Genomic DNA, 12,402 nt, shown 5'->3' with positions numbered 1-12,402 from the left:
GAAAACGGCAGCCAATGAATTAGTATAGGGGTAATATTAGTATACCGTACTGTAAATGCGCTAGTGTGGCAAATACCCATTAGGCGATACTGTACTCTATTTTTACGTTAACCAATTATTTCTCTTTTTAAGATTAATGTATTAAGCTAACTTTTAAATGAAATTAAAGTGCTTTGGGAGCATGATTTGGTCATATTTAGGGTTTAAACCCTAGAAATAAGCATTTATTTGCATTTTTAGTGACTCGTACCAAACATTCGCGATTCCTCCTGATCCACGACTGGTTCTGGAACCTAACCTCGCGAATGTTCAAGGTATTACTGTATACTCAGTTATAAGTTCAGTGAAACTGTAAACAACGTATACCTTGCTTTACCATAGTATAATTTGTAAGCAGATCAGGGTCTGTCTTGTTTGTTCTACTGAATACTCCTTACAAACTGCACTGATCCAGATATGCATGTGTATTATGCAGTGGCAGATCTGGATCAGTGCAGTTTACAAATTGGACTGGACCAGTAAAGTGAGTGTATATGGCAATACTGCCCATATGTATGCTCCAATCACCAATGTGGAAGGAGAATTTAGTGTTACCTTTGTGTGTCAATGTTTCTTGCTGAATAGCACAAAAAGAAGGGCATTAAGAGTTCTGTTATATGATTTTGAATGACATTGGTTAAATTTTATATTGAAGTCAGTTTCCCAAGCACTGTTAGTTAACATTCTACTCTACTGCTGCTGTAGAAGGAGCGTCAAAGCATTTGTGTTCCATGAAAAAAGTAATTTTTAAGAAGATACAAATATTTGTCCACGGTTCCTTGTCCAGCTTCATCAGTCACCAATTATCATCATTAAATTCTATTCAAATCATTTATTATATTGTTTTTTGTTGCTTGGCTTGTTTCAGTGAATTTTGTTTTTCAGCATTGTATTTTTCAGTAGCATATTTATTATGATTTATCATAATGGTGAAAGTTTTATGTCAGTATTTCCCCCCCCCCCATATTATATTTATTCCTTGTCAGTGCTAAATAGAAATGGTAGATGTTGATAAAGTTTATGGAGACTTTTGCCAATTTGTTATTGGCATGACTTTATATTCTTCAGAATGTATTCATAGCCAAAGCTTGGCATTTTAATAATGTCCATTGGAAACTCACCGTCAGTATATAGTATATTTCAATGGTGAATCTGGTGAATATTTGGCCAAAAGTCTTTTAAAATATTTATTATTGTGGTTAGGAATGTCATGGATGATGGGCCATTTGAACTGGCATATTTAAAACTTTACTGTTAAAAATAAAATATTGTCCATAGAGCACAGAAAGTTTACATGTAGATTAGAAGAAGAGTCTTTTGAAATGATGAGATTCCATCAAGAACTTATAATGGAAGGCTGTTAGGATTCTCATTGGTTCCCACCTTCAAAGGCCACCTCTTCTCTACTTAAATGCTGTTCTTGTATAAGGAGTGGATTTCCTAGAGATGGGCAAAATTTAAACTATATACTGTAAAATATACTGTTTTAGTGTTATAGAAAGTGACTATTAATCATGGGGTGGCTTCTCTTGAGGGGGCTCTTCCAAAAGGGGGACCCTCATGACTGATTACGAGTTTGATATATGTGGGCCACTGTTTGAATTGGACCTGCCAGGCTATAGAGGTTCTCTCAGTCAGCCAGTGTATTGATGGATATTTTGCTGTGTTGTTTATTTGATGTTATTTTAGTTCATTCCTGTCTGTATTTGTGTATCCCTTCACTGTCACCTACTACATCTGTTAAGTGCTGGCCAGTTCAACACTGATGGTTTTGTAGAATTAAAGTAAGGTCATTACCTGTTAAAAGCTTCAAGACTAGTGAAATTTTACTCTTCTTGATGTATTCCAATATGAGGGATTTTTCTGAGTTTTTGTTCAGATAGTTGATAATAATATGACAAACTGTTGTCAGGGATGCAATAACAAACATTTATATTAATCCATTTATTATATGCTGTGGCTTAAAACTAATTGCAAAAGAATTTATTTTTGTTGTGACAGATGGAAAATCAGTGTATATATATATATATATATATATATATATATATATATATATATATATATATGTAAGTCAAGAAAGTTTCAATCAGTGGGACAATATCAATTCTTTTATCAAAAAGTCTTCATTTAAACATCTTGTTTCATCTCATATAGCCTGTCACACAGATTAAGCAATAGAATGACTCCCACAGAGACAGAACTCTTCACTTTGTGTTGACGTCATTATTTTAAATTGTTATTACACTTCTCCCTTGTTTTAATGCACACAGATAATTCGGAAACTAACTTGTAATGTTGGGGTAGTTGTGGATCCAATCTGTTTCCTATAGAAATACCAAAGTAGCAAGTCCTTAGTTGCCAAACATGAATAAAATTGCAATCAAAATTGGAAAATGAGACTTTGATATATTGCTCGTTGTATTTTCAAAAGTGCAAATTGGAACTCAGAGGTTTGCTCAAGGATTAGCAGAAATTGTTATAATTACTTTCAGTGAAATCACAGCCTAAATATTTCACAAATCAAACAATAGATAATAAAATTTTTAACTGTCCATCTTTTTGGGAAAGATCCAGTTAATCAACACAAAAATGTGTTCACATTCACAAGCAAAACACAGTAACAAAACAAAATACATGTACACAATGTTCGGACCGGTACATATGCAGCATGTCTTGAAATATCTTGGAGAAAACGATTTTAATGATCTTCCAAAGATTGGTTATTTTGAAATTAAAGGTTATTTATACAGAAAAGAGAAGAAGTCCATTAGAAAAAGGCTATTTATAGATGATTTATCCAAACTTGGTTATAAAAGAATTTTTTTGACCATTACCCCTCTCCTTACTGTTGATGTCCTTCCCTTTCTTAATTTTTAAAAGGTACCATGGTAACTTATGCTGCAGTCTTTGTTCTTGTAATCTGTCATGCACGAGTTATCAAAGAGGTGTATACAAATATAGTCTCAAATACAAGCAACTGTAATTGTTTAACAAAAACACTTGGTCAGATGTGGGAGAATAATGCCATAATAAGCCATTTAACTCCATCAATAATCCATATTTTGGTTGTATATTAAAAGTACAAGTACCACAACAGAAGATGTCTAGTTGTCTTAGAACTTATTTTTTACTTTAGTTCTGTCCAAGACCCTTTCCATCACCTTGGACTCTATCAATGAATTAATTAATATATAATGATCAGACAGTGCATCACTTACCGTAGCCAGGGTCCCTGCATCAAGATCAAGGTCATTGCAAGGGAAAATGTAACTGTGACCTGCGTCTTTGTCTGAAGAATATTTTAATTAAAGTTTACAAATGTATATCAGGATTTGATGGAATGTTATATGCTGTAGCAATGCACCCTGCCATAAGGTTATGGTAGTGTCAGGATTTTGATTGATTGATTGATTGGATTTATGTCACGTGCACCCAGAAGGGCATGTACGATGGTAGTGTCAAGATAAAACATAATTCTGTAACTTGTATCCTCATGCCGAGAATAACCTGCAAGTCATTGAAGACATTTTAATGAAATAATCAATTCATTATCAGTCATAGATGGCATGTCACATACAATAGCCTGATCCCTGTCTCAAGGTCAAGGTCACAGCAAAGGAAACTTGATTATAATGTTTTTATTGTCCAAAATTTATAGCCTTTCATGGAATGAAGATGTTTTAATGACATTTTAACCAGTTAAATATATATTTAGACAGTATGTAAATTACCATAACCACACCTCTGTCTCAAGATCAAGGTTATGGCAAGGGGAAGAAAATAATTCAGTGACCTCTATCCATGTAGAGGTGTAACTTTTGAACAATAGAAGATAGTTTAATGAAACTTTAGTCTCTTGTATATCTTGACATGACAGTGTCTCACAATCACAGTCATACCCCTTGCCCTCAAGGTCAAGGTCACAACTCTGAATAATGCATGTCAGTGGCCTGTTTTATTGTCTGGGCTATCACTTTTTTACTGCTATAAATATTTTTATGAAACTTTACATCGGTCCACACCTTGTTATACAGTAGTCAAATTCCTAACTCAAAGGTTAGGGTCATTGGTAGGGAGAAGGTCTTGAGACTGGTGTATCACATCCTGTTTGCCATACTTCTCTTTTATTTCACAATATTTGGATTGCTCAGTAAAGAATTTGAATTATTTAGAAAAAATTGGAATTCATCTTAGGTTGGTTTTAAGCACACAAGGAACAGTTGTATTTTTTGTTTGTTCCATCTTGCATTGACTTTATTGTTAATCTTGATTTGAAGTTTTGATTTAGCAAATATAACCTGTAACTTAAAATTAAGAATTTAAAATATTATTCCATTTCAAGACTATGCAGCAGTTATGTCCTTTCAAACCAATTGCATTTATCTCATTCAGGTAAATTTTAAAATTAAAAAAGTGAGGAATTAAGCTAATCATCAAAGATAATTACACAAATAAAATGAATTCTTGGTCACATAGATCAATATTAGATCATCAAGATGCAATTTGACCACTCTGGTGGCTTATGTGGTTAGAGCATCCACCTCAGATGAAGGAAGTCATGGGTTCAAACCTCAGCTGAGTCATACTACTACATGTCTGCAGCATGATATCACAGTTCTAGACATTACTATAAACTGCCACACTGCAAACATCATGTAATGTGACTAAAATTGTTAAAGCTACGCTAAAAATCCAAATCACACACACACACTCAAGATGCAGTTTAAGCAACATTCATGACAGTTTACTTTCTTACCCTCTAATAATGCATTTCCTGATAGAATGAACACGAAAAATAAGAGTAGATTGCCAAATTTAACCATAAAGAGAAAAACTTGTGCTAAGTGTTTTTCCTTTCCATATATTAAATATATCCAAATGTATACATTATTTCTTTTAATCATATGAAGATTTACAAGGTCCCATACATCAGAACCATACCAAAAAATACAAACAGTAGTTCAGCCTAGAAAATTTCAACTGAAGATCTCTTGCCAAAAAAACAGCTTTCTTAATCTGAATACAGAATGTTTTATGCATTATAGCCAAAGAGATTTGCTACTTTCAGCAATCTTAGTCATTGGGAATAACTTTGAGTGTAAGCTTGTGCTCATTATCAAGTTACTTTTTTTTAATAGTCAAAGACTATATGTAATCTTTTTGCATATCAGTTTAACTAACTCATTTATTGTATTGTATCTGCAAAAAGTGTCAGTCAATCTCCTTCATGACTATACAAACGCAGGAACTATTTCATGTGCGTGCCCCCTTTGCACACAGGGATATATAATAATAGAAAGGGTCAGTCATTCAGTCTCCTTCATGACTGTATGAATACAGGAACTATTTCATGTAATTTGCCCCACCCCACCCCATGAGCTCAGGGATACAGAACATTAAAAAGGGTTAGTCAGTCTCCTTCATCACTATATGAATACTGGAACTATTTTATGTAGTGTGCCCCTGTGGACTCGGGAATATAGAATATTAGAAAGGGTCAGTAATTCAGTCTCCTTCATGACTATATAAATACAGGAGAGGCCTTGAGTAGCTGAGTGGTCTAAAGCACTCTCCGTTACGTATGACTGCCGTTTCACCTCTGTCGGCATGGGTTCGAGTCTCAGGCTCAGCCAACATGGGTATGTGAGAAAGCTTGCCAGTAGCTTCTCGTGGGTCGGTGGTTCTTTCCGGTGTTTTCCTGGGTTCTTCCTGCACCATTTATACTGGCTGCCATGTATGGCCTATCTTGTGCTGAAAAATGGCATTAAACCCTATAACAACAAAAATACAGGTATTTTTTCATGTAATTTGCCCCCTGTGCACTCAGGAATATAGAATTATATTAAAAAAGGTCAGTCAGTCAGTCTCCTTCACAACTGGCTAAATGCAGGAATTATTTCATGTAATGTTCCCCCTGTGCACTCAGGGATATAGAATTTTAGAAAGGGTCAGTTAGACTCCTTCAGGACTAACTATATTTTATGTAATGTGCCCCCTGTAAACTCAGGGATATAGAACATTAAAAAGGGTCAGTCAGTCTCCTTCATCACTATATGATTACAGGAATTGTTTCATGTCATGTGCCCCCTGCGGGCACGGGGATATAGAACAAGCCTAATGTGCCAGCTACATGTTTTGTAATAGGTGACTAATGAAAAGATCCTTTTTGTCCCGTGGATGTGACCTGTGATATGTTCAAGATGAAAAATATCATTGTTTTTTTAAACAAGAGTGTGGTTTATATCATAAATTGGACCTTGTAATTTAAGGATTGTTCCCTTTTTTGCTTAACGTTCTTTTTTGTTCCGTTTTGGTGTATGCATAAATTTACATGGCACTGTTTAGCCAAGATTGTGCAGATGTGCCATTCACCCTCTACATATATAAATGCTTATTTTCATGACAGTTTAAAAGTGTTGATGGTACATTTAATCACTCAAATGCAGTGGACATGGTACATTTAATCACTCATAAACAGTGGATATGATACGTTTAATCACTCAAGCACGCTGCAAATGGTATATTGAATCACTCAAACACAGTGGAAATGGTACATTTAATCACTCAAATGCAATGGAAATACTACATTCAATCACTCAAACACAGTGCAAATGGTACAGTGAATCACTCAAACACAGTGATAATGGTACATTGAATTACTCAAACACAGTGCAAATGATACATTGAAGAGTATCTTTATTTTATTGTAGGTATTGAAATACTTCAGTCCAGTTTCAGTTTTGTAAAATCCTGAGTTATCCAAATAACATAAAATTATAATTTTTATCCAAATAAATACAATTTGTACCTAACTTGTTACCCTACTCTTCATCCAATTTACAGATTTTTTGAAACAATGTACTTAAACATTTTTCTGCTATTTTTTATTTATAAAGTCTCTGTTTTTGTTCATCTGTGACATTTGATGGAAAAATGTTTGGGATAGGGGTTATTTTTTGGTTTGGTGATTTATGACACAGCAAGACAAATAGTTTATTTAATGCCAAGGCAATTTGAGTAAAGTGCCTTGTCCAAGGACACACTCTGGTAGCTGACTCGGGCCAGTTTGATGGGCAGGTAGGATTAGAACCCACATCCTTTCAATAGTGAGTCCAGCCTGCTAACCACAGAACCAGGGTTCTAATTTTATCAGACTCACATGATAATAACCTTAATGGTGATCCAGATAATCTGTCAGGTTTGTTTTAGTCAAAAAATATATGTTAAGTTATGGTAGAGTGATTTTCCACCAATAGTGTCCAGTTTGCAGGCTAAAAGGGTGTCTCTTTTTACAGTTGTAATTTTTCTTTTTCGATTAGTTTACAAATAATCAGATATACTTGTAATGTAGCTTTTAATTTGAAACTACTGTACATGATAAAATGTTCCATTTTGGGGATAACTTTAAATGGGGCTACTTTTCTGTCCTGTTGAAAGAATACTATTTATACTACCATACAAGCCAAATCAACTGGAAACTGCACAGACCTATTTCTATGGTCACATATTGCACCAGTGGATCAGGCTCTGTGGTGTTTGTCATAGGACTTAAGTTATAAGTGAGCGTATTTGGTATCACTCAGATTTCTGCATCAGAAAGTATATTTTTAAGGTGCCTGTCAGTAATTTGAATCTGCTGCCAAAATGTTAACATACCATGTCAAACATTCTTAATATTTTAAAAAAGCTTCAAAAGGCATCAGTTTTTAATGTCTGAAGATTTACATATTCGGGTAGTATTCCATGGTATAATGAGAAATTATAAATTCCTTAAAATAGGCATGATACATATGAGGTCTCAAACGAGTCAAGACAGTTGAGCTGGTCAGCTAGATATTTTGATGTTGACAGATGAGAATTCCAAATCATCAACCCCAATTAAGTTTTTAACTAAGATGCAACAAATCTCAGAAGTATAAGAATCCTTTTTACACCATATATACTGGCTTATAAGTAAAGTCCAACCACAAACGGCACAGACACAAATATATCATTATGTAATGCGCCGACAGACTTGGATCGAAGCAGTTTGTTAGGAGAAAGCAGAAGAAAAAAACGCATAGACACTGATCAGCTGGACAGATATATTATGTGACCAGCATAACAAGGTCTATATTGTTTAGTTGTACTCAACTTATAAGCAAGTATACTTAGTAATTAATAGTGTTCAAATTTCAGATTCCATTGAGCTTGTTTCATTCAACATTTTCATCTATTTTTAATTGTAAAATCTATATTTTTGTATTTATATTTTTGGTCTATGAAAATTGAGGGGAAACTTAAATTTGAACCATGTCAGTTTCAACATCAGAGCAAAAGTTAAAGTGATTTTTCTCAATGATTTGTTGCATGCAGAGTTAAACTCTATGCAAGAAGCAACTGAAAGACCAATGCTGGGCGGTTTTTCACTGGAACAAGCTGGGTGTTGTACATGTGCTGCATGCTTAAATTTGACTAACCATGCATTTCTCTGGCATAGTGGTCCTTTCAGGTCACTGAGGAGCTTGTTTGGCAGTGGCACCACTAAGACCCAGAATTGTAATCGTGTGAGTGGAGTGTATGAAATGTACCTGAGGCGGGTTTCTGATTCAGGTAGTCCAGGTTTGTGGATAACTTTTGCTTTTTCTCATTATTGTACACCTGCAGAAAATGACAGATTCTGCATGTGTGGAAAAATAATGTTTCTGGCTAAACTTTTGTCTTAATAGAACACAGTTTTGTTTGCCGTAGAAAATCAAAAGAAACGTCCTTCTCATTGCTTTGGATAGTAGCTTTTTTATCAGGATTGAGGAAGTGAAATGCAGATTTGTCTCAACTGTATGTGTATTTTTAGAAATCCTAATACTTTAATGGCTTTTTCCGGACATTTCCCCCAAAAATTAATTTGGTGGCCTGATATTTGTGTAATTAATACAGCATTCAGTGAAGGTTAAAAATAGTTGTAAAAAAAACCAAAAAACATTGATAGATTTAATTATTAATTGTGCCGGAAAATGTCATTTTTGCTTCTGGATTTTCTATTGCTTCATTTTCAGTATTATCCTTCCATGCTTCACTAGTATTTTCTGAAGCTATTTATTTATACAAATTATTTTTTTCTGTCAGAAAGCTGTTGTATAGAATTTCATGCAACAACAGTATTTTATGACATTCTGCTTCTTGTAAAAATGAGATATTAATTGACACCAAACAGACTTGCTAACTCAGATACATTATGATGGTACTTACGATTCATTTCTGGTCAAGTCTGGCAGTAAAATTTTATTTGATCTTGTCATCAAACAAGGGTTCTCTGTTGATAATAAAGCTTAGTTGTTGTTGCTAGTATCTTTCTGTGTTTTAATTAAGTTCTAGACTACACAGGTTTTGTTCTAAAGGTCTGATCTATTCAAAACACTTCTGAACAATATAGTTAAAATATACATGCCATTAGGGACTGATGTAATGAACACGGACTTGAAGTTGTGATTTTGTTTTACATAGAATCTTCAGATAAACAAAGACATGATCATCCAGTCCCTTTGAAGTGTATATTCTAATGGTACCAACCCTGAGGGAATTTTTCAGTTATAAGGTGTTTGATAAGCCCAGTGTCTTATTTTTATAAGCCCAGTGTCTTGATAAGCCCAGTGTCTTGTTTTGATAAACCCAGTGTCTTGGTTTGATAAGCTCAGTGTCTTATTTTGATAAGCCCAGTGTCTTGATAAGCCCAGTGTCTTGTTTTGCTGTGGTTATGGAGTGTCTAAAACAATTGGAAAAACGTAATGACCAAAGAATTGCACAGGAAAACTATGGGCACCTTGTGTCCTATGTCCAGCATTTTGAGGTAGCCAATAGTCATTTGAGCTTGATTGTTGGTTGTTGTGTGGCAAATACTGCCGTTTGAGATTTCTGATATATAGTTATAATCTGCAGCCTTTATCTTCATATTAGTTACATTGCACATATTTAAACCAGAGTCAGTCATTTTCCTAAGCAATAAAAGTATTGTATGTTTTGAAAAATGTATGTAAACTCAAATCAAAACACAGATGAATAATGAAATTGCAAATATTATTTTTAATTTTCACTAATGCACATCACATTTTAATGGGATTTGAGAAGAGAAAAAAAACATTTCATCAGATAACCTTACAGGACCATATGTGATTTGCTGTGTGCAAGCTGTGCCGAGTGCCAGAAATTTTAATGGAAGAGTTTGAGACTAAGGGTCAGAAGTCTTTCCTGAACTCTGTTAAATGTATGCACAAAGTAAACCATGCACAATCTTTATTTCTACTTGATCAGGTTCTAAGTTCATAAATTGTATACAAAAAAAGACACTGTACTCAAACAGCACATGTAGTTCCAGTGTTTCAGTATGGCTGACATTTCAGATTTGCATACATCAAACCAACAACAAATAGCCAGATCAATTTAGCACGATCAGCATACATGCTTTTGGCATAGTCATTAAGCTTTTTTTCACTAATTAATCCCAAAGACAGTATTCAAGAAAAGACTACAACATAAGAGTATGCTTGTCCATAGACTTGCATGCACTTTCCTAACAGTTTATGTTCTGTTTTTAGCAGCTACCCTATTTCCAAGAAACAGGCTGGTTCTACTTTCAAACTTTTGACCTCAGTTTCTATTTATAGCAGCTGTATGGCTTAGGAGAGAACAGATTGGTTTTCTAACTTGTAATCTTTGCTTGCAGATTCTTTGTTCAAATTCATATCTGGTACAGAACCAGTCAGTAGGTATTTGGCACTAAATATCAAGTCAGATTTATTCTAGTCGATGCATATGTTAGAGCAAAACTGTTTTTCAAATAATTTGCCAGATTAAGAAAAGATGACAAATCGATTCAGAGATGAATACATGAATTAGACATTACAGCGTTCCATTCTAGGGCAGCTTCATGCCCCTTGCAGGCTGTGTGAAAAAGATTTTAATATTGGTCATGGTGGTAAAACAAAGAAACCTTGAATGCTCATTTTACTAACTCCAATACTAAGGTAACTTCTTTTTTATGGCAGAACTAAATTGTGGATGCAAATTTTATAAATGCAGAGGCGTTATGTGCCAAGTTCTTAATAGAACATTGACTACCCTTAGCAGTAGAAGACTACATTGGTTCTTTGTTCAAACAGATGTTTCCTGATTCCAAAATTGCAGAAAATATGCATGTGCAAGAACAAAATCATCTGATATTGTTAGGTGTTTAGCACTTAAAATTGCAGAAGACATGGAAATTGGGCCGTTTAGTATTGCAACAGACAGGAGTAGTGATTATGATAACAAAAAGTTGTACCCAGTCTGTGTAAGAGACTTTGACAATGAAAAGGGCAAAGTCAGAGTGCTCTTCTTTTATTATCAGAATTAACAGTAGATTCCACTGGAGGAAACATTTTTTTATTTGCTTAATCATGCATTTAATAAATGTAAGTTGGCAGAACTGTATGGAGTTTTCAGCTGATACTTCATCAGTGATGACTGGAATTCATAAAGAAGTTGCATTCTATATTTTTGAAAATATGTCCCCATCATTGTTCATATAAGGCTGTCTCTGTCATATGATGTACCATGCTGCAGGAAAGGCTGCTGATAAATTAGAAGGAGAACTCCTGAAGTATCAAATTGGCACTCTACCTGACAATATACTTTATGCAGATCGAGTTGATTTTTTTCATCTTATTTCCCAGCTAAAAGACCCAATAACTGGAAGATATAAATTTCCTCTTCTTTGTCAGGTTATGAAAATAATATTGGTTCTTTACCATTCTAATGCTGACTGTGAGAGTATGTTCAGCATTGTTAACAAAAGTAAAATTGAATTCAAATCCAGGCTCTGTAATAACCCAGCACTTAGTGCTCTACTGGTGTGCAAAACATTTATAGTCTCAGCTGGTACAAAGTGTTTTGAAATGCAATATGAGAGTCTTTTGCTTTTTAAGGCTCAAAGTGTTATATACAAAAACTTGAAGCAGTAATTGATTTTAAAAGTCCAGAGGGATAAATAAATCATTTTGTACATATGCTCATTAAATTTTTTTCATGTTATATGTGGATTACTCTTTTTCTGCTTGGATTACTCTTTTTGTCCACTTGGATTACACTTTTTCCTTGCCAGGGGTTGGCATGTATGGATCAGTACAGACTGTGAGGAGTAGATAATTTAAGTTGGAAAGTACATACAGTTTTTTATAATACCTGTTATGAAAGTGATTTATATTGCTCTGTTGTAATGTACACTTAATTGCAACTAAAATAGTGAATGAAAAGTGTTTTATAAACAAAATATTTTCATTATCTCGAAGTACTTTTGCTTTTTTAATACAGGGTTTTATAAGAAGTTTGTCTTCTATTTACTGCATCACA

The 12,402-nt window shown here is 34.2% G+C and overlaps 1 protein-coding gene across 1 annotated transcript in view; it reads left to right on the top strand.

The window, feature by feature from the left end:
* Positions 1–12,402, top strand: part of LOC149782000 (kinesin-like protein unc-104) — a 196,319-nt gene that overhangs the window by 161,711 nt on the left and 22,206 nt on the right. The window contains exon 38 of the mRNA XM_089933404.1: positions 8,519–8,640. Coding sequence (XP_089789530.1) covers positions 8,519–8,640 — 122 coding nt within the window. The remainder of the gene's footprint in view (positions 1–8,518; positions 8,641–12,402) is intronic.

The sequence above is a fragment of the Sinohyriopsis cumingii genome, chromosome 15, assembly GCF_028554795.1.
Source record: "Sinohyriopsis cumingii isolate HCF-2022 chromosome 15, ASM2855479v2, whole genome shotgun sequence".
NCBI lineage: Eukaryota > Metazoa > Mollusca > Bivalvia > Unionida > Unionidae > Sinohyriopsis > Sinohyriopsis cumingii.
This window is presented reverse-complemented; position numbering and strand designations above follow the sequence as displayed.